At 51.3% G+C, this 27,100-nt stretch overlaps 1 protein-coding gene across 3 annotated transcripts in view; it reads left to right on the forward strand.

Moving 5' to 3' along the window:
• Window positions 1–18,643, forward strand: part of ZBTB16 (zinc finger and BTB domain containing 16) — a 202,275-nt gene extending 183,632 nt beyond the window's left edge. For all 3 annotated transcript variants that reach the window (XM_003923685.4, XM_010334527.3, XM_010334526.3), the window contains exons 5-7: window positions 4,654–4,824; window positions 10,227–10,394; window positions 12,979–18,643. In XM_003923685.4, the coding sequence (XP_003923734.2) occupies window positions 4,654–4,824; window positions 10,227–10,394; window positions 12,979–13,208 (569 nt within the window). In that variant the 3' untranslated portion in view covers window positions 13,209–18,643. The remainder of the gene's footprint in view (window positions 1–4,653; window positions 4,825–10,226; window positions 10,395–12,978) is intronic.
• Window positions 18,644–27,100: the final 8,457 nt, after the last annotated feature.

Raw genomic sequence — 27,100 nt, forward strand, 5'->3', positions numbered from 1 at the left:
AAACCCAGGCGTTGGAGGGAGCAGAGCGCTCCAGTGCTGCCGCCCCCCTGCCCCGCTGCGCATCTCACTGCAGCTAATGAATTGCTAATACAATTTTCTAGATAATTTTATTTCCATAGTTCCACATTTTAATGTGTTTCCAAAAGCTAGCATTTATTTGCTTAATCTCCCAGTGTAATAGAATCTGCCCTGACTCATCATACATGCGAACAATCAGCTAGGCTGAAACGGCAGCAAATTGTTTAATAACTCACATCTAGTCTCTAGATTTTTAACTCGCATGCACCAATAGCTTTTCTTGTGTCTCATCCACATCTCTCCCGCCCTTTCCAGTTTTTTAAAAATACTTTTCTATCATCATAGCTGTTAGTCTCCAAGCAGAAGAATGGGGGAAGTGGATACCAAGTCTCAGAGCCCTTCCTTTCTTCCCCTGGGAGCATTGGTTGGTAGATACGTGGCCAAGGAACACCCCTGTGCCTTGTGGAATGTCCCAGGAAGGGGACAGAGACCACTGTAGGGACATCACAGCATTTCCTTTCCAGGGGATGTCCATCTAACTTCCAGCCTATTGGCCAGGTGCAAAACTGGCCACCTGGATTTTGTGTCTGCCACCCCTCCTCTGCTGTCCACCTTTCTAGGAGTTTCTTTCTCCCCTCGCCCTGGCAGCCTCTGCCCTCCTCTGGTTCCCACCCTCTTCCAGTGGCCCATCAGCCCTCTGACTGCTTCTAACCACTTGCTGCTGCTGTCGGTTCCTACGTGTGCCCAGAGTCACTGCCTTTTAACACAGGTTGGATCGCGTTAGCACCCCTCGTCTTAGTCAATTCAGTCTACTCTAACAAATGACCATGGATGGGTGGTTTATACACAGCAGACATGCACTGCTCACAGCTCTGGAGGCTGGGAAGTCTGCGGTCAGGGTGCCAGCCTGTTCGGGTTCTGGTGACAGTCCTCCTCCTGGTTGCAGACTGCTGACTTCTGTGTCCTTACATGGTAGAAGAGGCTAGCTAGCTCTTGGGGCCCACTTTTACAAGGACACTCATCCCATTTTAATTACCCAGTTACCTCCCCCAGGCCCCACTTCCTAATATCATCACCTTAGGGATTAGGATTTCAGAAAAGGAATCAGAGGAGACCCAAACATTAGGATCACAGCAGTTCTTGGTCTTTGTGGCACTGCATTGCCTGTAGAATAAAGTCCAACCCGCTTACGTGGCATGTGCCACCCTCTGTGACCTGACGCCCATCACCCTCCCAGCTTGTCTCCATCCCCAGGGCCTGTCCTTGGCCCCATCTGCTCTGACACTTGCCTGCAGTGTCTCTCTCCTTAGCCTGGCACATATGCCCCAACTTCTTGTCCTTGGCTTCTCAGAGACTACTTTTCAAAACCTAACTTAAAATCCCAGAAGCTCTTGGAGTCACCCTGCCTTACCCTCTGGGTGGTTGTCAACTCGGCATCTCCCATTTGTCTGGGACCTGGTTTCTCTGCTCAGCCTCAGCATGCCCCTGGTCCCCTAGCACAGTGCTTACACTTGGTAGTAGCTCAGTGAGTTGGCTAAGTGGACATGAAGTGGGTTCGGGCCACCCTGAGAAGTAGGGGCAGCATCGAGGGGCCTTGGGAAGACCAAGGGGGCAGAGTGCCATGGTCTGCCGTGCTGGGTGGTATTGGCCCTCAGAGCATCTCTGGGTCTGGCTGTATAGGCTCACACATCCCACTAGGAATGCCATTCATGTTCCCTCTGCCCAGGTTTCTTGCATGTAGGCAGGAGATCTCAGAGGATGCGTAAGGAGAAGCCTTGGCTCTTAAAGGGCATGGCTGGCCCCACTGATTTAAGGTAGCTATTTGAACACCTGGCTTAATTAGGCTCTCTGTGGGGTGAGGATTAAGGGCAGAGTGGAGGTGGATGCTGGGGACCCTCAAGTTGAAGGAGCAGGGGCCGCCAGGCACAGAATGCATTGCAGACGCCCTCTGCTCCTGTGTATGTAGGTTAGGCAGGGAGGGACATTGAAGATTCACTGTCAACTCTTGTCACTGCCTCTGCCCGGAAAGATACCTCTCTCATTGTGTCCCCCTCCAGCAAGTGGAGCTGAGCACCCTACTCGACACTTCCGAGAGATCTTGGTGGCTCCCACTGGGGTTGGAAGGCCTCAGAGAGCTATGCCTTTTGACCCAGCTCCACTCCTGGCCAGGGGTTCTAGCCATTGCTGGAGCTGCACTAGATGCAGGGGGCTCTGTACTGTCCTTCCTGGGCCTCTTCTAGGGTAAGCCCAGACAGGCAGGCTGCCAGCCTCAGAGGTAGCATTGAGCCCAGCCCCATAGTTTCTGAAACCAGACAAACCGAGATATTTTCGGATCCCAACTCTGCCTCTTTCTGTGTGATGTTAGGTGAGTTATCTAATCTCTCTGTTTTCCATGAGCAAAATGGGGGATAAGAATGCCTGCCTTGTAGGATTGCAAGTTTTAAATGAGCTGACAGCATAGATAAAGCACCTAGCGTAACACCTGGTTTTGCTCCCCTGCCTTCCTGCTTTTTGGTGGCCAGGAGCAAAATCCAGTGCTGGCTGCTCTTCTCCCCTACTCGGCCTTCATGATGCTGGCGAGATGGAGCATGGCTCCAGGTGCTTAGACTTCAGTGTCTGCAAAGGGAAGGGGTATCAGGGTGGGTGTGGGGACACAGAAATGTGGGGGACAGTGAAAGGCGGGCCTTGCCTGCCTACTAGTTGGTCCTAACCCAGCCATGAGTGGGACGGAGGTGTTGAGGACCAGACCTCTCACTTGCTATCCTCATCAGTGGGCCAGGAAGGCAGGGAGGTTCTTCGTGCCATCCCTTCTCTCCTCCCTACCTTCCACCAGACACTTCCCCATGCCACACTGAGTAGCACATGGCTTCCAGCAGCCAAAGCTCTGGCCCTCCCTCCGCTCTGGACTGGACTGACAGGTGCTAGGCCTATCTACCTTTCCTGCTTGTGTCCCCCACACAGGGGACAGAGGTGTGGGGCCAAGGGCGGGTGACCTCACACCTCTGGTCACCTTCCCTTGGCCCCACACTTCTTTTTTCTGTGTGGGGGACACAAGCAGGAAAGGTAGATAGTCTCTGTGCTGATGTGTACATTGCTCACCCGCCAACACAGAGACATGCACATGGGCCTGCTAGGGAGCTGCTGTGCTCAGGAAAACAGCCCCAAAGGGTGGGCAACAAGTTGCCAGTTAGGAGTCAGACACGAGGTCAGATACTTCTTCCTGTAGTGCTGCAGCCAGAAAGGCCGCAGCTCCAAAGCAGCGTTGGTAACACTCAGATGATGGCAGCCTGCATTCATGGGGTACTGTGGGGGTGAACAGCCAGTCAGGATTAGATAAAAATCTCACACCACTCAGCTAGCTTTAAATCCTTTGACAGCTGCCCATCGGGTTTAGAATGGAACCTAAAGCTCTTGATGTGGTTTGCAAGACCCTGCATGGCCTGGCCCTTGCCTTTCTCTTTAGCCTCCTCCTCCTCTTCCCCAGCTGCTCTGCCCCATTCCTCTGCCCAGTCCTCCCAGGGCCACATTTCCTTCTTCCGTCTTCTGGATTCTGCCATTCACCTGCTGTACTGGGTAACATCGGTTATGAGAGCAGGGATGCTCTTCCATGGTCATATCCCCAGTGCCACAAAGACAGCCTGACTTGTAGAAGGCACCAGGTAATACTTGTTGAGTGAACAGACCCTAAGATTAATGCTTTAGTCAGTGGCTAAGTAGTTTTAAAAAGCAGGGTCTTTAGTGAAACTTGCGAAAGCATTAAAATCTAGGGTGTGTGGGTGTGAATCCCAGGTCTGCCACTTACGGACTCTGTGGCAGGGATCCCCATTGCCCCGGCTGTGGCCTGTTAGGAGCTGGGTTGCACAGCAGGAGGCAAGCGAGCAAAGCTGAGCTCCTTCTCCTGTCATATTAGCGGTGACATTAGATTCTCACGGGAGCATAAACCCTATTGGGAACTGTGCATTCACGGGATCTAGGCTGCACGCTCCTTATTGAGAGTCTAATGATAAATGCGATGCACTTGAATCATCCCGAAACCATCCCCTACCATACGTGGAAAAGTTGCTTTCCATGAAACCGGTGTCTGGTGCCAAAAATGTTGTGGACTGCTGCTCTATGGGATTTTGGCCAAAGTACTTAATCTCTCTTGTCTAAAACGTGAGGATGACAGAGGCCAGCTTTTGGAGTTGTGGATTTATATTAGTTATGTTCGAACAATGACGGGCCCATAGTATCTTTGCTATCGTTTGTCCTCGCAGGGTCTACCCTGACTCCCCAACATTCTGCCCCAGACTCTGTGAAGTCCATCCGGTACGTACCCTCTTAGTACCCTGCCTTCTTTTACATACCACCTGACACAGCTGCACATTACTTGCTGTTGTGATGCATTTGATTACTGCCTCTCCCTCTCCCGCTAGACTTGAGCTTCCAGAGCTCAGGAGCGACGTCGATTTTGCCCGTCAGTGGTGCCACGTACTGGGTGCTCACTGTTGCACAGCCTGGGCCAACTCTGGATTTGCCTTTTGAACACGGAGATCTGGAGGTGTGAGTCCCGACACTGGCTCTCACTCCAGATGGGTAAAGAATGCGCCTTGTGTTCCCACCCTCCTGAGGCGCCCCCTCTCCTGTCTCCCACAGGCACCGACATGGCCGTCTTCTGCCTGCTGTGTGGGAAGCGTTTCCAGGCGCAGAGCGCACTGCAGCAGCACATGGAGGTCCACGCGGGCGTGCGCAGCTACATCTGCAGCGAGTGCAACCGCACCTTCCCCAGCCACACGGCCCTCAAACGCCACCTGCGCTCACATACAGGTAGGTCAGGTCAGCTGATGGGCGGATCGGATCTCTGGGAGCCAAAGTCTATATTTACCTCCAAGGACATAAAGTGGAGGTGGTGGGGGGGGTGGGGAGTTGGAGAGAGATAGCATGGGGAGAAGTGCCAGATATAGGTGATGGGAGGAAGGCAGCAAATCTTACACTGTCACGTGTGTACCTATGCAACAGTCTTGCATGTTCTTCACATGTACCCCAAAACCTAAAATGCAATAAAATGAATTTAAAAAAAAAAAAGTGGAGGTGGTGGGCTGAGTCAGCCCTCAGCCCTTCCGCTCAAGGTTTAGACATGCAGGGGCTGCCTGTCGTGCAGGTGAATGTGGACGGTTCTCCCAGCCCTCTCCTGTGGAAGTCTTGCCGTGTTCAACACAGGGTGCTTGTTAAAAAGGCAGACTCTTGGGTCCCAATCTCAGTATTCTGTGGGGCCAGGGGTGGGATCTCAGACTCAGCATTATTAATAGGTATTCCCAAGGGATTCTCATGTAGGTAGACCCAAAAGGAATTTCGAGAAACACTGACCTGCTGGGTCTCTTAACAGTGTCTGCCCTGCCTCCCACCACTCTTGATGCCCCACGCTCCATCCACACACATTTCTGAAGTCAGCTTCGGGCTTCTGAGGGCATGCTGAAAAAGTGGCCCTGCTTTCCCCACAATAACAAAGGCCTATACTTGGACCTTAACCCTGTTTAGGGAAGACCAGGAGGGCATTTAAACGATGAGCAGTGAACTATTGCTGCTCAGCCAGTTCCAGGTGATGGGACAAGGGAGGGTTATGAGCTAAGGAGGCCAGCCGGGGCTGGCCGTTCCCTGGCCCCACCCTCTAGGCTTCAGGGATGGGGACACTTGGTGTCCCCGGTCTTCCCTAACAGGGGAGTGGAGGGCTTATATTCCTTCTTTTCTCTGTGCCACAACTGGGGCTCTGCTGACTTGTACCTCGATGAAGGAATGCCCATTTCTGAGTGTGCATGTGGCTCTGCATTTGTGTGCTGTGTTTGTAGGGAGTGGTGGGGTCAGGTCTCTATCTGGGTATGTAACAGAGTGTATACTCATAAAAACCTCTGCATGCCATGTAAAGAAACAGTAAGCCCCTCTTCATTTTGAGAGTTGTAACAGCTCAGAGATTGAGTATGCAGGCCAGGTCTTGCATGGGTGGCAGGCTCTGCTAAATAAGGGAAGAGCTTTACTTCTCATGGACGGAGCTGGCCTGGTCTGCCAGCAGTAGGTGTCCTCATTAAGGAGTCTTCCTGGCTCTCACCTGTGGATGCCATTTTGTTCAGAGGAGCACCTTGCCTTAGTGCCACCATATTTCACAGAACTACTTAAAATTGCTGGCATAGGACAGAGGTAGTGCCCAGAGGGGCAGGCTCAATAAGAAGGGCCAAGGGTGGGATATTGACAAGGACTTTCTCTACAGCAATTGCATAGGCATCTCCCCTGCAGGTATATGCACCTTCCTATGAACACCTCCCTCACCGGGTCCCCAAGTTCATTCAGTGTTACAAAAGATGGCTTGGCCAGGCGTGGTGGCTCACACCCGCAATCCCAGAACTTTGTGAGGCCAAGGCCGGTGAATCACAAGGTCAGGAGTTTGAGACGAGCCTGGCCAACATGGTGAAACCCCGTCTCTACTGAAAATACAAATATTAGCCGGGCTGTGGTGGCGTGTGCCTGTAATTCCAGCTACTCAGGAGGCTGAGGCAGGTGAATGGCTTTAACCCAGGAAGTAGAGGTTGCAGTGAGCCAAGATCACACCACTGTACTCCAGCTTGGCTTGGGCAACAGAGTGAGACTCCCTCTCAAAAAAAAAGAAAGAAAGAAAGAAAGATGGCTAGATACCTTTCAGCCAGTTGTGAGCATGAGCATGCTGCTGGGTCAAATCAGTTGGCTTCCTTTGGCTTGCATGATCTCAGTCCTGCTAAATTCACCCAGAATATGCCCTGCTCTGTCCATGCCACCGTCTCAGAGCTCAGATATGAAAATGTCACATGCCCTTGTGTCAGTCATGGCACAGATCCCTGGGGAGGGACTGTTTCCAGAGTTGGGGAGAAGCCCTTGCTTATTCTAGGAAACACAGAGCATGTGTGCTGCCTGTGCACACGCAGAGAAACACCCATGCATTTTCACACCAGCGAGGCACTGTGCACACAAGCCACATACAGGCTGTGCACACCCCACACACAATGCCTCATTAATATTCCGTTGTTCTTGGCCCATTTGCTGCTGGGGCTGCGTGTTTAGCACCAGCAGCTGTGTTTGGTAGGTTAGTCCAGCCGTGCTCTTGGCATTGATGGATCCCTGATTCACATGGCTCATCATATAATAAACTCTCAGCTGTGCTGAAGGGAGGGTCTGGGAGGGAGGGGTCTGAGGAGCCAGCAGGATAGGGCTGGGGTGGGGAGGACGACAGACACTAGGCTTGGCCAGTGCCAGAGGAAGCACCAAGTAAGGACAGATTGGGGGTGTGAGGGGTCACAGGTGCACTGGGCAGGCTGGAGGGGGCTCTAATTAGTCTCGTTTGTCCTGCACTTAATGTCAAGCTCATTAAAGAGGCTACAGAGTTAATCAACATACCACAAATTGGATTTTGAGTTCTGCAGCCAGTTTTGTGTACATTATGGCCACACCAACACAATCAGCTCTCAGGGTGAGGATTTCACGCCAGGTGCTCACCATGCTTCCAAATCAGGACGGGGATACGTGTGTATTGGTGACCTTTCTTTCTTTCTTTCTTTCTTTCTTTCTTTCTTTCTTTCTTTCTTTCTTTTTCTTTTTTTTTTTTTTTTGTTGTTGTTTGTTTTCTCTTCTAAGTTCTTTTGATTCTTTTCCCTGGGCAGACTCAGGAGATTTCCTATTTAAACTCATTTAACATGTGCTCCACTTTATAATTAAACTCATAAAAATCGGATCAAACAAACTCCTCTGTCTTAACCCTTTGTTTTTTAAATTGTTAGGGACCCCTCTGGAGGTGAAAGGCACAGGCAGCCACCCCCTGCCTCCCTACCACACCGCATTCCCCCCGGCTGGGTGGCTGCCGATGTACGTTTTAATTACTGGCTCCGGCTGAAGTCTCACGTGGCCTTTGCTTTATTTATTTATTTATACCTTAATGAGGATACTGAATCTTTGATTAAAGTCGTAATCGTTGCCGATTCAGTAAGGAGGGGGAGTTGGCTGTCAGACCAGACGGGGCTGTGAGTGCAGACACACAGAGAGAGTGGGTCAGGGCACACACACACACACACACACACACAGACTGGCCCTGACTGTATTAGACACACAACTAATTAGTACCAGGGTCTGCACAGGCCTCCACTCCCCTTGGGTTTGATAGGGATGGAGGCCAGGCAGTACCCATGGCTCTGACAGTGAGGATGGGCAGGTAGCGATTTCCCCAGCTGAGAACCCCAGGCCTTGGCTCATCCCCGGATCTGCAGGTGAGGGATTTGCTGGCCGAGCCTCTGAGCCAGCACAACGCCCTATAGATTGGGGTGAACTGGTGCCAAGGCATGATGCCACTCTTTGAGCTTCTCCCATCTGATTCCTGATGGAAGTGCCCCTTGCATGGCATCAGCACTTGCAAATCCTCCACCCATGAGAAAGTCAGCCACTGAACAGAGCCTAACATCCACTCCCCACAGAGCCCTAAAAACCCTTCAGAGCCATCAGAAGAGATGAGAATTTATGTGGGTACAGGGGCCTGGCTTTGGGAGGGGGGAGATTTGGTTAGTGGACTGAGGAGGGGAGAGAGAGGAGAGAGTAAAATATCATTTTAAAAAGGAAGTGAAGGCACAGGGCTGCGAGTCTATAACGAGAAGGACAATTTATGCCCAGGCACGAGCGCAGTTTGACATGGGGATAATGAAAAAACGTAGGTCATTGTGGATGACTTAAACCTTCAGCAGCTGAAGAAAATGTATGAAATGCAGAGGACATTACACGGTTGGCAGCCCCGCACATCTGCAGAGGGACAAGTGAAATACAGTGGGCCATTCTTTACCATAAACTGTGGTTGTTGGAGATGCAGCCCAGAGAAATTGTAATTACAGTGACAAGACGAATCAGCGATATTTAAATATTCATGAACGAAGTCTGGGGTGATCAATCTATCTTTATTGTCTGCGCCTTCATTCCTGTAATAAATAAGTAGCTGGAGTCCTCACCTTTCATCCCCCAAACCCCCCACTTTGGGTATGAAATGCAAGATGGTTAATCTCCACACCCCAACCTCTCATGCTCTAGGGATTTAAGAGTGGGATCCTCAAAAGAGATGCTGATGGACTTAGATTCCAGACCTAGAAACAGCAGTTCTCTCCAAGTTTCATAGACCCACCGTTTCCTGAGTCTGTTCTGGGTTCTCCCTGTGTGATGTCCTGAGGCTACAAGGATGGGTGAGGCTGGCTTCTTATCCTGGTGGTGCTTCCATGCTGGAGGTACGGTGGGCAAGCCAGTAGATACGGCTCAGTGTGTCAACAGCTGACAAGTATATGGTACCCTGACTCTGGAGCCAGACCCAAACCTGAATCCCAACTCAGCTCCTTACTTGCTGTTTCACCTCAGGGATGATGTTGAAGCATCTCCAAGCATCTCACTTTTTCTCAACTATAAAATGAGAATAATATCTTTCTTTATGGTTGTTGCCATGATCACCTGATACGATCACATCACACATCTGAGTGCTCAGGAAATGTGGGCCATTTTAATGCGAAAGTGCCATGCAAATTATACCACACTAGTAAAAGAACAAAATTCTGGACATTTCTTCTCTTTGGGGACACAGAGGAAAGTGTGATTCATTCTGCCTGGAGAACTAAAGGGAAGTCCACACAGGGGTATGAACTGGGCTTTGAAGGATGATTAGGAGTTCACCAGGGAGAAAAGAAATTGAGCAGAGAAAACAGCTACGTAAGAAACTGGGGACTGTTGAAGGTATTTGGGAGACAATGTGAAGTTCCCCAAATTGGAGAGATTTCTTTGAAGGTTGTGGAGTAAGACTGGAGTGATTTTCACCCTTAACCTAGAGGAACGGGAGAAGAGGTCATCTAAGAAGCAGGATGGTGAGGTCTCAAAGCCCTGAGGCCTGCTGTATGTATCCACGTGGGGGCATGCTTTCTGAGGGCTGCTGTCCATCCCTGAACCAAATGGACTCTCTTTTCCAGGACTGGCTATTGCCCCACACATGATCATGGGGCCACAGTAAAGTAGGGACATGTGTGAACACAGGTATTGCTTGTTTATTCAGTGGAGGTGTGGATCTTTAAGTTGTCTTTGGAGGTGGTAAATACAGGTTGTCTCATCCCTCTCATGCACTGAATGTGCCCTACTGTTTCCTGAAGAGGGGGCAGGGAAGGGCAAAGACCTGATCCAGCCCCTTGTCCCCACAGGTGACCACCCCTATGAGTGTGAGTTCTGTGGCAGCTGCTTCCGGGATGAGAGCACACTCAAGAGCCACAAACGCATCCACACGGGTGAGAAACCCTATGAGTGCAATGGCTGCGGCAAGAAGTTCAGCCTCAAGCATCAGCTGGAGACACACTATAGAGTGCACACAGGTACCGAGGGCCAGGGAGGGGACTGAGCTGCCTCTCAGACCTGGGTGGCGGTGGAGAACAGATGGTCTCTCAGAGAAGCCTAAGTGAGAATGATCCCAGGCTGAACCAAAGAGTAGAAGAGGTTCTATTAAGGGCTGGTATGGTGGCCTGAGGACCACCACACCCCAGTCAAGGCCAAGGCAGACATTACTAATCAATCCCAGCACACTTTCCAATGAGACCCCGCCAGCCCTCCAGGCAGCTATACCAATAGTTCAGAGGTGACATGCAAAATGATGTCTGTACGTGAGCACTTAACTGAAAGTGAAGGTTAGGGTAATTTCAGTTGGAGTAAGAATTAGGGTACATTGAATTAGGTTATTATGAAGATCGGGAAATTGTAAAGTTAGCTCATGTTTGGTTCTGAGATTAGAGGAGCAGATATCTTTAATAATCCCTGTATGCATATGAGGTTTTACCATTTCAGAGTGCCTTCACATTATTATTATTATTTTTTTAACTTTTACTCTTGTTCCCCAGGCTGGAGTGCAATGGCACAATCTCAGCTCACTGCAACCGCCACCTCCCAGGTTCAAGTGATTCAAGTGCCTCAGCCTCCCAATTACCTGGGATCACAGGCATGTGCCACCAGGCCCAGCTAATTTTGTATTTTTTTAGTTGAGACAGGGTTTCGCCATGTTGGTCAGGCTGGTCTCAAAGTCCTGACCTCAAGTGATCTACCTGCCTCAGCCTCCCAAAGTAATAGGATTGCAAGTGTGAGCCACTGCACCCAGCTACATTCTTGTTTATATTGGACAAAGAAATATAGGCTACTCTTTTTCCTGAGATCAGAAGACAATGTAAGCGGAGGGTCTTCCACAGTTTCCCAAGTTGGGGGCAGTGGAGTCCTGGAGCTGCACTTGCTTTGTGAAAGCTAATTTTTCACATTTCTTCACAACTTCAAGTTCAGTGACATCACCTTGGTTGCTTAAAATTGGCCCTGGGAGGAGTAGTTACATCATAGCAATCGGCAGATGCTACATACAAACCAGGGCTTTTTGGAAAGCCAGTTGTTAAACATTTACCACCAGCACACTGCTGGTTGTGGGGAAGGTTGATTTACAGAAGAATAAGAGGTGGTGGAACTTGGAAAACGAAGATGCCCCCTCTGATCAGGGGAGACAGCTGTCCTGTCCAGAGGAAGGGGGAGAGGTGGCCTCAGGCAGGTCCTGCTGGCTTAAAGGAGAGTACGTTGCCTTTAGAGGGGAAGGGTAGACAGAAGGAGCAGTAAGCAGAGCTGTGTGTTGTCAGAGCTCAGTATTCTCACCCCAGTTTGAGCCCAGAAGGAGAGGGTGAGGTGTCCACTGCTGACAACTAGAGTGACCTAGAGGATTTCCCGAGCCCTGGGGTTTCCTTAGCCCCTTGTCAGGGATGTGACCTGGCAGGTGGATCATTAACTGTATTGGCAGTGACTATTGTAAATAGCTGGTCGATAGTTAGATCACTTTGGCTGTTCATTACTTCATTATTTGCTGGGCCCTGTGCGTGCAGGAGTATTGATAGCGAGATGGCTGGCCAGTTAATTACTGTGTTGAAACAAGGTTCCCTTGCATTCTCTGCTCGGCTCCAGGGGACTCTGTGGAAGGAAAGTTGGGGTATAGAAGACTAGGGTGTGGCTGTACACTCCCTAGTTCTTTATTCCTCCCATCCCGCCCTACCCCTAATTCCTTCCTCAGGAGGGAGGCAGGGTCCCCAGGGCAAGGTCTAGAGTTTTAGCAGGATAGGCTAGGTGCAGTGGCTCATGCCTGTAATCCCAGCAGTTAGGGAGGCCAAGGCAGGTGGATCACTTGAGGTCAGGAGTTGAAGCCCAGCCCGGCCAGCATGGTGAAAACCTGTCTTTACTAAAAATATAAAAATTAGGCCAGCGTGGTGGTAGCACCTGTGATCCCAGCTACTTGGGAGGCTGAGGCAGGGGATCGCTTGAACCTGGGAGGTGGAGGTTGCAGTGAGCTGAGGTTGTACCACTGCTTTCAAGCCTGGACAACAAAGTGAGACTTTGTCTCAAAAGAAAGAGCTTTAGCAGGATACATGTCCCCAGGTGTAGCATATTTGAAGGGGACACTCAGGATTCCCTCAGTTTCCCCCGACCCCTGCTCCCCACCATCACCATCTGTAGCCCTGAAAGATCTTGATCCACCTACTCTCTGAATGGAACTGTGGCTTGTGGCTTGAAGAGCCATTCCTGAGGACTTTGAGACCTTTCTCTTTCTAGACATCCATTTTCTTAATTAGAAAGGGGAAAGACTTTGGCCTTGGGAGAGCTGAGAATAATGACAAGGAGCTGGACTAACTCGCTACGTGTAGCTATTTAATTCGTTACCATGAAATAAAAATTAGAAAACTGTAGAGCCCGTCGCACCAGCCTCATTCATAGCCATGTGTAACTGGTGGCTGCTGTCTGGGGTGGTGCCTTGATTGTCCCAGGAAGTTCTGTTGGAGCAAGCCCAGCTGCAGGAACCCAGCTTCCCTGGCACCCCTGAGGGTGACTTGGGGCCCTCACTGCCCTCTGTCCTCACTTTCTCCTGCCCCATCTCCCCACCCTCAGGTGAGAAGCCCTTTGAGTGTAAGCTCTGCCACCAGCGCTCCCGGGACTACTCGGCCATGATCAAGCACCTGAGAACGCACAACGGCGCCTCGCCCTACCAGTGCACCATCTGCACGGAGTACTGCCCCAGCCTCTCCTCCATGCAGAAGCACATGAAGGGCCACAAGCCCGAGGAGATCCCGCCCGACTGGAGGATAGAGAAGACGTACCTCTACCTGTGCTACGTGTGAAGAGGGGGCCCGCGGCGGTGGAGCCGAGCGGGGAGCCAGGAAAGAAGAGTTGGAGTGAGATGAAGTCAAGGAAGGACTGTGAAAAATGAAAAAAGGAAAAGAAAAAAAAAAAGAGAAGAAAAAGGAAACCTGATAGCTTTTTGGCCTTGGATTCTCTCTGGGCTCCAGATGACCTGGATGCCAAGCCACTGCCCCTCCTCTGGGGGCCTTCACCCTCCCCTCCCGGCTGGAGGTTTGCCTGATTTTCTGCGATGGGGTGGGGTATGTCGTTCACTCAAATGGTGGCAGATTTTTCTCCTCCCTCCACCCAGTCCTTCCTTTATGTATCCAGAAGCAGAGGCTAAGAAGCAGGTGAGAGGTCCTCTGGTCAAAGCCACACAGTCTCTGCTGGCCTTCTGCCCCCAGTCCCCCAGAAGATGAAGAGTGGGAGGAGGGGAGCCAGAAGGGCTCTCCCCTGCAGACCGGGCTGGGCTGGGTCACTAGTTGCTCAAAATGGCAGCTCTAGTTTGCTGGAGGCCAACTGGGGAGAGGAAGGGTTCTGTTTCTCTTCCCACCACTCAGCCCACCTGCTGCTTTCCTCTGCTCTGCCACATCTGGGTGTCCCCTGGTGGTCTCCGAGAGCCTCCAGGCCCCTCGCCCTCCCCTTCCCCCAGCTCTTTGTTCCCAGCCTCCCCTTGACTCCTGTCCTCCAAGTCCCAGGGGAGTCGAGTCCCTCGGGGACCTGGCGGTGTCTCCATCCTTCCCACTTTCCTAGTGGGACAGCTGCCTCTGACTCCAGAGCCCTCCTACCCTCAGCCTTCTGAGAACACAAAACAAATCCAATACCCCATCCTAGTCCAGCCCCATCGTGAGCAGGATTCCTGCCGCGCTGCTTCTAAAATGGAAAAGCATCACAACTCAATACCTAATATCCTACCAAACAGCCCCTACAGCAGCCCTACTTCAGTCCCATGGAGGGTTTATGATCCAAGGGAAGGCTGTGGATGTCTTTCTCTAGAGGGGCCCTACACCTGGAGAAGAGGACACCCCGCCTGCCCGCCTGGGCTGAGGGAAGCTGGGCAAGGGAGGAAGTTGCTGAGTCACACTGGGGACCCCAGACGTAGTGAGCTCAGCAAGAAAATCCAGGTTCAGAGAGAGTCGCACAGAATTCCTGACTCACAGGGCTCCTCGGTCCACAGTGGGGAGGAGGAGGAGCAGGAGGAGGAGGAAGAGAAAGAGGAGGAGGAGGAGGAGGAGGAGGAGGAGGAGGAGGAGGAGGAGGAGGAGGAGTTGAAAGCGCTTTGGCCTTGTGTTATGTTTTGCTTCTTTTTCTGTGTCCCCTGTTAGCACATTGTACTTGAATTACCTCAGTTTTTTGTGACCTCATGAGCTTTTTTAACCTCTGTATCTCTTTTTTGGTTGGGGCTTGGAGGAATGGGGAGGGTGTTCTTTTCTGTTTCTTGTGTAAATTAATAGTTGTTTTTATAGACTTCAGCTGGCCAAGGCCCTCCCTGTGCGCCTGGAGACCAGCCTCCCAGCTGGAAGGAGCTGCGCAGGAGTTCATACTCAGGATCTGAATGTGAGGGCCGGGGAGGGCAAAAAAGTGGGTAGGGAGGGGATGTCGCATTGGGGTCTCATGGTCCCCAAAGGGCACTAGGGAGTCACTGTTGGCTCTGCCCGGGGCATGAAGTCACCTGTGGCCGCCATCCGTTCAGCCTAAAACACTCTGGAGGGAATCCCACCTTTCCTACAATTTGCTGGGCCATTGAAGTTTGAGGGCCTCTATTCGGATCCTTGCAACTGTGTGGTCCCACCTCTCTGTGCATTCTCATTGCCAGAACTGGCCTGTTTTCACGGCCGGTCTGTGGGGAGGCGGGAGGGATCCAGCCTTTGTTGTGTTGTGTTGGGTGGGGGTGTTGTTTTTCTAAAAGCTACCTCTTCTGTTTGTCCAGTTGTTCTTTTGTTCCTTTCCCACCTCCCATTCTGCTGCTCTTCCTCCCTCTTTTCCCCAACCTCCCCCCACCCTCCTGAATTTTGGAAAGCACATTTGCAATATTCGTGTTTGCTTTGGGACGGACCCTCCGTTTCATCTCATGCTTTATGTGTAAGAGTTTTTATTATTATTATTTTTTCTTTCCTTTCTCTCTCTGAGAAAGTTGTGGCTGCGTTTTGATCTTAGGTTTTACAAAGTGATTTAGGGAAGCGGTTTTGGGGAGAAGGATCTCGAGGAATGTAGGGAAGCCAGAGGGATGGGTGCTGCTGTGACGACCCCCCTGTCCCTCGGCCCCAGCCCTCCTGCCCTCCCCTTCAATCTCATCCACCAAATCTGAAGGCCTTAAAATTGTGTGTTGGGGGGATGTGAATTGGGAGGACAGTGTCACTAGACTGTTCATTAGGGATGATAAAGTAGGGAGGATGCTATTTTGCAACTATGATCCCGACTTAGTGTTTTGGAAAGGAAACGAAGCTAAACTTGAAATATGTGACTAGAACAGTTGTCATGATTATAATGTGAAAAGGGTGCGTTCATTTGGGGGAGGGGCCATCTGTAAGAAATCATTATGCACTATGGCTTCCTCCTCTGGTCTGGGAAGAAGCGGGGACTGGCTGGCCCTCAGGGGATCTGTAAATCCCAGAAAACAGTACTTCTAACCGCAAGATGTCATTCAACATGGGTGGGGAAGGAAGAGAAAAAAAACTATTCCATAGAACTAGCTGGCCCTTCCCTCCCTTACCCTTCCCACTCAGCCTGGGCCCCTCCCCCTCCATTCATACAAGCTCAGAGGGTTGAGCTGATCTTTACAAATTGTAATATTTTTGTAGTATCTGTTAGTTCCTTGGTCAGTTCTGCAGAACCTTGCCCTTTCCTTTTGTAATGTGAATAGGAAGACAAAAGACAAAAATAAAAGTCCACCACCACCAAAATATCCCTTTGTACATGTGTGTGCGTGTGCGTGCGTGCTTTGTGTGTGTGGTTGTGTGTTAAATCATGCAGTATTGTCATACTGTGGTGTTGCAGCATTGGATAGTACTAAATCAGCATCTGGACGCCCCCCGCTGCAGACCCCGGGGGAAGGAAGGGGAGAGCTCAGGGGAATGTGGTTTCTGAGGGCTACTGTCTGGGGTCACCTCTGAACTTGCCGTACCCTCCTCTCCCCATGAAGACACCTGAATAGAGTCTAACATGCCTCTTCTCCAACTTCTTACCCACAACGACGGAACGGTTCTAATGTCGCAAGGCCTAGTGGCCAGGGGGCAAGGTGAGAGGCTGTCTGGAGCTTTAGAAGTGTCTGGAGTTAAGTGGGGAGGAGGGTCTCTCCCCAGGTGGGATCTGAATATCTGTCCTCCCCTCTTCTTCATGCCATCTGACTCCTTTGGCACCTGGCTGCCTTTAGCTGTGATACTGCTGACAACCCTGCTTGCTACTGCCTTACCCAGCACAGTGAGAAACTTCTCCAGCCTGGCAAGGCCACGTTGGTTAATAGTCCCTTTCCCATGTCCAACTCCTACAAGTGTGTCCCTTAATGCATTTGGTGACATTTACGCCTCACTCATGTGCTCTTTCCTTAGCCACTCCTTCACCCATTCAAAGCATTAAAATCCTATGTATATATAGGATAGACAAATATATAGATATATATAGATATATATATATAGCAAGAGACTGATATAAAATAGTAACTATCATTGCTGCTTTGGGCTGCTTTGGAGGAGGAGGAGGCCGTGAATATGGGGAAGGCAGATCTTGGGGTGCAGGGGTGGGTAGGGAGGCTGGGGGACCCAGTGATTCAGTACAATCCAAGGGATGCAACGTGGGCTTGTTTAATCTTTGTGCCTGAACAGTTTTTCCATGTTGAGAAAAAAAAGAAAAAAGAAAAAAAAAAACACTGCTGCAATTTTTCACAAGTGTATGGTACCTTTCTGGATGCTACTGGTACAACTGCTGTGGATGGGAAAGGGTCACTGAGCTTACCTCCCTATAGGGGAGTGAGCAGAAGTGGGCAGCCTTTCGACTCTGTCTATGACGGGGTGGCAGGGTGGGGGGAGTCTTTGGGCCAGTTTCCCGGCAAGCCGAGCTAGGGTGAAAACTGGGGGCGCACCAGGATGTCAGACAGAAAAGCAGAAGATTAGACTCTGTTCATTCACCTTTCCTAGGCCTATCCTGTGGTCATCGTTCCCCCTCCCATCTTATCTCCTCCTTCCTGGAGCCTCTGCTGGCTGGGCTAGAAAGGTGGCACTTACCTGGGTATTTCAGTGGGAGGACAGAAAGCGAGACTCACCCTACGCGGTGGGACAGATGGGAGAGGAAAAAAAAGGCAGAGATGGCCAGGAGAAGGGCGCAGGACAAGCCAGAGAGGTTGGGTCAGGGGAGAAGGGTGGGGAGGAAGAGAGGTGCAGTTCCTGCAGGCCGGTTAGCCAGCAGCTGCGGCCTCCCCGGGCCCTTGGCATCCCACTTCGCAGACAGGGTACCAGCCTCCTGGTGTGTATCATAGGATTTGTTCACATAGTGTTATGCATGAACTTCGTAAGGTTAAGAAGCCGTGGTGGTGCACCATGACATCCGACCCATATATATAAAGATAAATATATATATATATGTATGTAAATTATAGCACTGAGGGCCCCGCTGCCCTGCTGGACCAAGCAAAACTAAGCCTTTTGGTTTGGGTATTATGTTTTGTTACTTGTTTGTTTTTGTGGCTTTGTCTTATGTCGTGACAGCACGAGTGCCAGTCGGATCGCTTTGTATTACAGAATAGTGTTCTTAATTCATCGATGTTCTAGTTAATGTCTACCTCAGCGCCTCCTCTTAGCCTAATTTTAGGAGGTTGCCCAATTTTGTTTCTTCAATTTTACTGGTTACTTTTTTGTACAAATCAATCTCTTTCTCTCTCTCTCACCTCCCCACCTCTCGCCCTTGCCCTCTCCTATCTTCCCCTCCCGAACTCCCCTCCTCCCTCTGGCTCCCCCTCTTATTTTTGTTGGCTCCATTCTCTCTCCCTCCCTCCTTCCTTCTGCTGCCCCCCGCCCCCCGCCCATCCCCAGCCCACTTCCCCAGTCGTGCTTGCCACTCCATATCTGTTCTAGTTCCGAAGCAGTTTCACTCAACGTTGTGCAGTCCTGGTTGCAGCTTTCCGCATCTGCCTTCGTTTCGTGTAGATTGATGCGTTTCTTTGTAATTTCAGTGTATCTGACGAGATTTAAAAAAAAAAAAATGAAAAAATGAATTTACTGCTGCAGGTTTTTTTCTCTCTCCATGTGTCACTAAGTGAAGTTTGTGCCTTCTATAGCAAAGAGAATATTTTTTACATCCTACTAACAGTAGATTTTTTTGTAGTGAACATTTTTTGTATTTTTATTTATAAGTCTCATAAGAAAAATAGCAATGTTCAGTTGTATACCTTGAATCTGCAGTTAGAAGAGAATAAAGTTAATTCAGTTGTCTCTCGCTTCAAGTGTCTACCTTTTCATTGAAGTACTTGGTCTTTTTTTTTTCTTTTGCCTTTTCTTGGGTGAAGAACACGGTAGAGGAATTAAGATTTCTGTGTGGAGTCTGGGAAAAAGCTCTGTATTACACATGTGTAGCCTTATTTATGTGGCACCTTTATGCCACATTTACAAAGCACGTGCACACTCAATACCATCTTGCTAATGTTTTTTATTTTAAAAGTTTGTTAAATACGTGAATATCATATGATCCTTGGTACAATGTGCTAGGTAGGCACTTGTTCATTTATTCAGCAAGACCACCGTGTACCAGTTACTGTTGTCGGCACTGGGAATTACGGCAAGGGACAAAACAGACAAACCCTGGCCCTGCCGGAGCTGCCATGCTAGCGCGCCACTGAGTTGGACTGGTTGCTGTGTTAGGATAACTTGCTCAGGGTTGCCTGGCTGGCGAGCAGCAGTCGGAACTCCATCCACACCTCCTGACACCAGGTCAGGTTCCTTTATTCCAGAGCCCCCGAGGCAGGGGTCTCCTAGCTTAGTCTTTAGAGAGATGTGGTCGACTTACTCCGTAGCAGCTAAGCAAGCTTCAGAAATTTCTCAACAAGAAGTTTCCACACAATCAAAGGTCCCTGCCTGCGTCTGTAGCAATCAAGAGCTGTTAAGAAAGGAGATCGGAGCAGGTGGCCTTGTGCAGGGGAGGGGATGGGTGGGAGGCAGCGGTGTAAGCTCTGCATTGTCATGGACAGAATAAAGGATTTCCACAACACTCTCCATGGGTACATGGGTACGATTCCCTCCCTGTCTCCAGCCCTTTCTCTGTTTCTCTTATTGGGGGATGGAAGCATCGCCCTACTCGTCTTTAGCTGTAAAACCAAAGCCACTCAATCCTAGACATGGTGCTTCAGCGCCACTGCCTGAGGCTGTCCTCACTGCCAGCCTCTGACCAAAATAACCCCTCTCATCAAGACCTAGGGGACGTAGCCATGATTGCCGTATCGGTCTCTCCGATATGGTAAGCCCAGGCCAAGTGCCAGGCCTGGCCTCCAGCATCACCCATGTGCCACCACCACCCGCCTGGGGAGCCAAGCATGGCATGGCCTGCCAGGGGTGGCGCTGGTGGGTTACCTTTCAGCCCTGTTCTGAGCCCAAGGCCGGGGTCTGTCTGACCTTGGGGTTGCTGCGCAGAGAACCACCTGGAGTACCCTTACCCCCAGACAAGACATCTTCCCAGGAAGAGGAACCGGAGCAGCCCGGGGGCCTCCAGCCCCTAGAAGTGGCGTCTCTGCCTTTGCCTTCTCCTCTCCCTCTGCCGTCTGCCCTGCTGTTTCTTCATCCCTCCTGCCCCTCCTCTTTCCTCCCCCAGTCTTCTTTCTCTCCTTTCCACTGCTCCCCCGTCTTCCTCCTCTCTTGTCTTTTCTCCTTCCTTTTTGCTTTTGTTTCCCTGTCCCACCTGATTGTCTCTCTCCACATATTTCTCATCTGGGAAACTAGTCCGTGACTAAAATTCTATGTTTTGATTTTGAATGGCTGCCTCCATTCCCCCAAGCCATCCTGACCCCATCTTTTCTTGGGCCCCCTGCCTATTTCCCCACCCCCACACTCTTCCCAACCCCTACACACACACACACACACACACACACACACACACACACACACACACACACACACACAGGCCTCCCCGCCCCTCCCCTAGCTCCCTTCCCCTCTCTCAGGCCTCAGCTTTCTCAGCTTTCTCTTGACAGATGGGAGGGCAGTGAGCACTCCCTCTTTAAAACAACATTTAATCGCCGTTTTCTGTTCTTGGACATCAAAGCTGGGGCTTAGGCGCTGTGCTGGGGTCGTGGCGGCGCGGGCGTTGGGGGAGAGGAGGTGAGTGAATAGGGGCTGGGCTGAATGGGCTTTGTGTGACCGCCGGCTCTGCCAGCTTTACATGCTCTTTGACCCAGATATGATCTCATGGAGAGAAAGGGGCCCTGGCCAAGACAGCCTGAGAATGCTCCCTCCGTGGCCTGCCTCAACCCCTCTCCTCCCTGCCCGGGGCAGGCGGCCCCGTGGCCACCCCCTGCCAGCCCCTGCCGCTGCTACCCTCTGCCCCAGCCCTGGCAATTGTGGGCAGCCTCGTCCAGAATGGACTTGCCGGAAGGTCACATTGCTGGGGTCAGAAGAGGGGACAGGCACTGAGGCCGGGGCCGGGAAGATCACACTGCAAGGCTGCAGGGTGTTCTCCAGGGACCTTAAGCCAGAGCTCCCCAAATGCCCCGTAATCTTGGCTGGGTTCAAGGATGCGCTTGGGTCATGTCAGCCTTAGCAGCTCTCCCTCCTCCCAGTGGCTCTGAGGAACTCCCCTCCTGCCCAAGGGGGAGAGCTGAGGCCCGGAGCCAGTAGAGGCTTGCTGAAGACTCGAGCAAGTTGCAGCCTGTGAGAAGAGGGATAAGGCCAGTCAAGTCCATGGCTGGCCGGCTCCCTCCATTCAGCGTGGCCAGGCCTTCCCACGAGGGAGCCCCCACCTCACCTCCTGGCACTAGGAAGGGAGGAGACTGGGGATCTGAAGATGACTGGCCTCAGTGCTCCTCTTCTGCCCAGGCCTCCTCTCGGTTCTGTCCTCTGCTTGCTTGCTGCCCAGAGCGGTTTTCCAAAAATGCAAATAGCATCATGTCACTCCCTGGATGAGAGTCCCTGATGACTCCTCCATACACTAAAGATGGAATTCAAACTCCCTATCAAAGTTCCAAGACACCCTAAGTGACAGAGCCCCTGCTCAGCACCCCAACTTCATCCCAAGATCACTCTTGAGCCCCCGGGCCAAGCCTTACTCTACTCCAGCCAATGGGACCACGGATGATCCGGGCCACACCGAGATCCATTCCTCTGTGGGCCTGTGCATGTGCTGTGTCCTCTTCTGGGAGCTGCACAAACATGCACACCCCTTCTGTCTGGATCTCTCAACTTCTCGTTATTCAGTCTTCAGCTCAAACCTTCTCTCTCTCAGCAAACCTTCCCTGGACCCCTGAAGCTGAATTAGCTGTAGAGTCTCTATAGTAGTCACCTATTTCCTGAACTGTCACCATGACCAGACTGTCAGTTCCTTCAGATCAGGAATTGGGTTGTCTGTGTTCCCAGAGCCTCATGCTGCCTGGCACATGGTGGGCACCCAGTAAATCTTTGTTGTATACATGGATGAAAGAAAGAGAGGGAGAAGGATGGAAAGAGAGGTAATTAGCACTCCAGGGCACGTGCTGCAGTTGTCAGGGACAAGTGAAAGCAGGGAAGCCAGAACATCGCATGCCCACTCGGGCACCTCCCCAGGACACACGTACACACACAGCAGAGGCCCAGTGAGGGCTCCTGCATCCCCACACCTGTGCCCATGTCGATTCATAGACCACCTGACCCGTCTCTGCCACATGTCAGAGGAAGGAGCAGGAGACAATAGACAGTGGTGCTTCATAGTTGGGAGCTGCCTGGGTGTTGCTGGGTGGGGTGGGGGGCAGAAGTGGGGGCAAGGGGTGCACATGTGACACCTGGTCCTCGCCCCACGGGGCAGGTGCATCCCCCAGCTCTCTGTGTGGTTTCAGGCCCAGCCCCACCGCCATCCCCACTTCACTCGTGGGCTGGCAGGAGGGCAGGCTCCTCTCTGGGCTGCGTTTTCTGCTCCCCAGGGGGTGCCTCAGTGAAAGTGAACTCGCTCATTTAAACCTGACTCTGCAGCCCTGCAGCCCCCTGCAGCGCTAATTACCCTGTAGTTCTAAACTGATTGCTGTACACTAAGCTTAAGCCCTCCTTTATTTATTTACTGACTACATTAATAGCAAAGCCACGCTGCATTCAGCCGCTCCCAACTGTACGCCGGCTGGCTGCACCCGTTCCCCCGTCTTCTCAGGGAGGCGGGGTGCAGAGATGCAGCCTGGCACAGGGCCCCTTTACTTGCACCCTGACTGAGTCCCTGGGACCAGACACTATGAGAATTATTGCCTTCATCCAGACCTACTGCGGGACCCTTACTCTGAGTCTGTGATAGTGGGAATACACAACACACAACAGCTCACCAACCACAGGGATCTGCTGTTGCCAGCACACTCAGGATGCTGCTATTCAGCATTCACTTGTGGGATGAGGTGCTGAGTGCTGGCCTCATTTTACAGATGGGTCAACTGAGGCTGTGATTCCACAGCTGGCAGGTGGTGTCTCAGGCATCTGGCACATTGAGGAGCTGGCCTCTCCACTTCCCCCCACCCAGCCAGGTTTGACAGTTTCCGTTGTGTGTTCCCACAACGTCCACCCCTTGCCATGAGAAAGGAGCCCTTCCCTACGTGGAATTGAAACCGCTTGCTCTCAGCTTTTCTGCTTCATTCGCCTGCTTGGCCAGAATTTGCTGGCAACTTTGGGACGAGAGCCTTTCCTTCATCCTCAGCCTTTACCAAGCAGAACTAAGTTAGACTTTTGCATCCACACCCACTTCCCTCCAGCACTCCCGCACCCGGGGATGTCTGGGAAGAGGAGGCCTGCTCCGGGCTCCTGTGTTCTGAAGTCCTGCCAGTTCTCCCATTCTGGGGTACGGAAGTGCCTGTAACACACTGCTGTCCTTGCCTGCATCTCTGAGTGCTCTGAAATTCCCTGAGGCAGAGCTGGGCCCTGGCTTTGGGGCACAGCAGCTCTCTGAAGACCATATAGGCCCCATCAGGGTGCAGCATACCAATTCACAGAACCAAGCACCCAGGCTCGATGTACTCTGATGCCAAATAGCTTGGTGGCTGCCGTGTGGGGCACCCCAGAGGAAGAGGGGCAGCTGAGGTTTGGCAGAAAGAACCTGGGGTTCAGTCGAGGGGACCTGGGTTTGAGGCCAGCTCTGCTGTGCACTGCGTGACCTTCACTGCCTCTCAAAGGCTCCTGAAGGCCCCATTTTCTCAACCATAAGACTGGGGGTCAGCAATACCTGCTCCACCCGTCTTCAGGACAATTGGGAAGCCGACTAGAGTAACGCACGTCAATTGGCTTTCAAAACACCACGGTGCTATAAACATGTGAGTTATAAATGGGGACAGGCTCTGGCTGGTCTGGAAGGGGAGCTGGGGTCCTGGATATTTATTTGCAGGACAGGAGTCCATGGAGCCAGGACCCAGGAGCCTGGGATTCTGGATTGACTGCAGCTGCTGCCAGCATCTCAGGGACTCTGTCCCCACCTAGTGGGTACTGGCTACAGATGCTTCTGCTGCTCAGGACGCCTGGAAAGGAACTGGGGTTGCCCATCCCATTAAAAGCTGGCCAGGTGCGGAGGATCACGCCTGAAATCCCAGCACTTTGGCAAGCTGAGGCGGGTGGGTCACCTGAGGTCAGGAGTTAAAGACCAGCCTGGTCAACATGGTGAAACCCTATCTCTACTAAATATACAAAAATTAGCTGGGTGTGGTGGCGGGCACCTGTAAGTAATCTCAGCTACTCGGGAGGTTGAGGCGGGAGAATTGCTAGAACCCAGGAGGGGGAGGTTACAGTGAGCGGAGATCATGCCATTGCGCTCCAACAAGAGTAAAACTTGGCCTGGCGCGGTGGCTCAAGCCTGTAATCCCAGCACTTTGGGAGGCCGAGGCGGGTGGATCACAAGGTCGAGAGATCGAGACCATCATGGTCAACATGGTGAAACCCCGTCTCTACTAAAAATACAAAAAAATTAGCTGGGCATGGTGGCACGTGCCTGTAATCCCAGCTACTCAGGAGGCTGAGGCAGGAGAATTGCCTGAGCCCAGGAGGTGGAGGTTGCGGTGAGCCGAGATCGCGCCATTGCACTCCAGCCTGGGTAACAAGAGCGAAACTCCGTCTCAAAAAAAAAAAAAAAAGAGTAAAACTTGGTCTCAAAAACAAAAAAAAAAACCCTGCCTTGGTTCCTTTGGGTCCCCTGCTATCCCAGGTCAGGGTAGGGCTGAGTAAGGAGGGGATGTGGTCCAGATTTGTGTCAGAGAAAGAACACTTTAACTACTCGAGGTTGGGGCGCGGTGTTCAGCTGGGCTTTCCAGAAGTTTTCTTGAGTCAATATTTCAATCTTGACTTTTCTTCTCCCACCCACCAACTTGACATATCAAGTCTAACTCCTCCCACCCCTAAAAACCTGAATGGGAAGCTGCTGTCAGTCAGCCCTAACCCCGGGGATGCATGAAGCCTCATCTTGCATGAGGAAAGATCAACCTCAGATGGAATTCAGCTCCTCGAAAGCTTCGTGACTGAGAAAGAAGCAGTCAGGCCTGGAAGGGTTTGCAGAAGGAGCCCAGAGTGCCCCTAGGGCTGATTCACTGAGACCCTGGGACATGACACTAAGAGGCTGCAGGGCAATGGGACAAACTCTTACTTCCTGAGGTCCTCAACCTTCCGAGAGCCTAGAAAACCCATCATGGTGGGTCGCAGAAGTCAGCTCCTGCCTTTAAATCCAACTGCCCTTTTAAAATTTTTTATTTCTTATCTTCAACTTTTACGTTCAGAGGTACATGCGCAGGATGTACAGGTTTATTACACGTGGTGGTTTCCCGCACAGATCATCTCTTCGCCTAGGTGGTAAGCCCAGCATGCATCGGCCATTCCTCCTGACACTCTCCCATCTACACCCACCAACCCAGCACAGGTCCCAGTGTGTGTTGTTCCCTGCCACGTGTCCATGTGTTCTCATTGTTCAGCTCCCACTTAAAAGTAAGACCACGTGGTCGGTATTTGGTTTTCTGTCGAACTGCTCTTTTAATACAGTGAGTAAGCCTGGTGCCTGTCCCAAACCCTCCACACCCCACTTCTAGCTCTCAGAACTAGTTGACCAGCCAACCGCGGACTCTGGGTCTACAGATGATTTGATTGGAAGTGATCTGAGGATAGGTCATCTTGTCTCTCTCCTTGCCTCTCGGCACCTCCAGCCTTCTCAAGTGGATGCAACTAAGTGGTTTGGAAAACACCTCCACCAGGAAATTTCTAGGATTCTAGGACTCTAGGACTCTGGCCAACTGTGAAAATCGTCGGAGAAAAACACACCCCTGGCTCCCGATCACCTGTCAGCACTTTTTGAAAACAGCAGCATTTCACTTTGCTTTCCCCTCCACGCTGACCCATGTGGTCTTCAGCGTAAAGTGAGCTTCTAGCGACACGAGCTGGAGAGAAAGAGGCAGTGCATCCTGACGGTTCGTCTGATGGACCAGGTAAGGGAGAGGTCTTCCCTAATAACTCCCCATCTGGGAAGGAGGGAGTCACAAATGACAGGGGGGGTGGGGACACCAGCCCTCATCAGCTCAACCTGACGGATACTCACCTTACTCTCAGAAATCCTCCAATTAGCATTCCTCCTTCACCCCCTTCACAAACACGGGTACTTGCCCTTTACCTGAATTCTCTATGGCACAGCCTGCGACATTTAAATTGATTTCTCTGAAGTCTCAAGGACGACAAAAGAAAACAAGCACCAATGTAACTGATTAGCCCCATTTGTCTTAAGAGAAAAAAAAAGTTAATTTTTACAATTACGATTCTTTTCTTTTCTCTTTTCTCCTTTCCCCTGTTCCCTGCTTCCTACTTGGCTCTTTAGAACTGATTTTAACCTTTACCTTCCCTTCACCAGACACTCCCTGCAGGGCAAGCTTAGCTAACTGCGTGTATAGTTAGCAGCTCCAGAGTGGATCTCTCTCCTACCAGGAGCTTGCCTCGAGAGACAGCAGTCAATTTACAACCTGAAGTGTGCCTGCTATAAAACGCTTTCCCACCTGAACAGTATCTCAAGACCAGAAGTGTGCCAGCTACAAAACGCTTCCCCACCCGAAGAGCATCTCAAGACCACAACCACTTTATAACCATGATCACTTTATAACCCAGCTCTGCCCATGATGGCACCAGCCCAACCACCTGGTAGATAACGCACAAATCACGTGGCCCCCATACCTGCTGGCTCCCTCCCCTGTGTGCCGTTCATGCCAAGTCTCCATTTAAAAGCCCCGACTTTCTGCCCCAAAAGTGAAGTGCTAGCCTTAAATGCAGAAGCCCGGACTTCCTCCCCTAAGCTACACTTTGGACTAAAGTCACTTTCTTTATACCAGACCTCCTGTTAATTGGACTGTACACGTGGCAAGCAGCTGAACCTGCATTTTGGTTACACCAAGAACAGGATACCATTAGATCATCTGTTTCACAGGCAGTAGCATGGGTATCCCATGTCATGCCTTCCTGCCCGGTTCTCTGCCTGCCTTCAGCAGACAGGGCCTGTCTTTAACCCCTGCCACCGACAAGCCTGATAAGGTGAGACCCAGAGTAACATGGGCTTGCTGTTTTGAATGGACTATGTGTCCGTCCTCCTATTGAAATGGGCTCCTCCTGACCTGGGCTCGGGCCGTGTCCTCTCAGTTTTCCCAAGCTCTTTGCTCCTGCCCTTGTCTTCTCTTTGCTACGTCCATTTCCCCATCTCTTCCTGATTATTCACCTCAGCAGAGAACACCTCCCATTTTAGC

The sequence above is a fragment of the Saimiri boliviensis genome, chromosome 6 (genome assembly GCF_048565385.1).
Source record: "Saimiri boliviensis isolate mSaiBol1 chromosome 6, mSaiBol1.pri, whole genome shotgun sequence".
NCBI lineage: Eukaryota > Metazoa > Chordata > Mammalia > Primates > Cebidae > Saimiri > Saimiri boliviensis.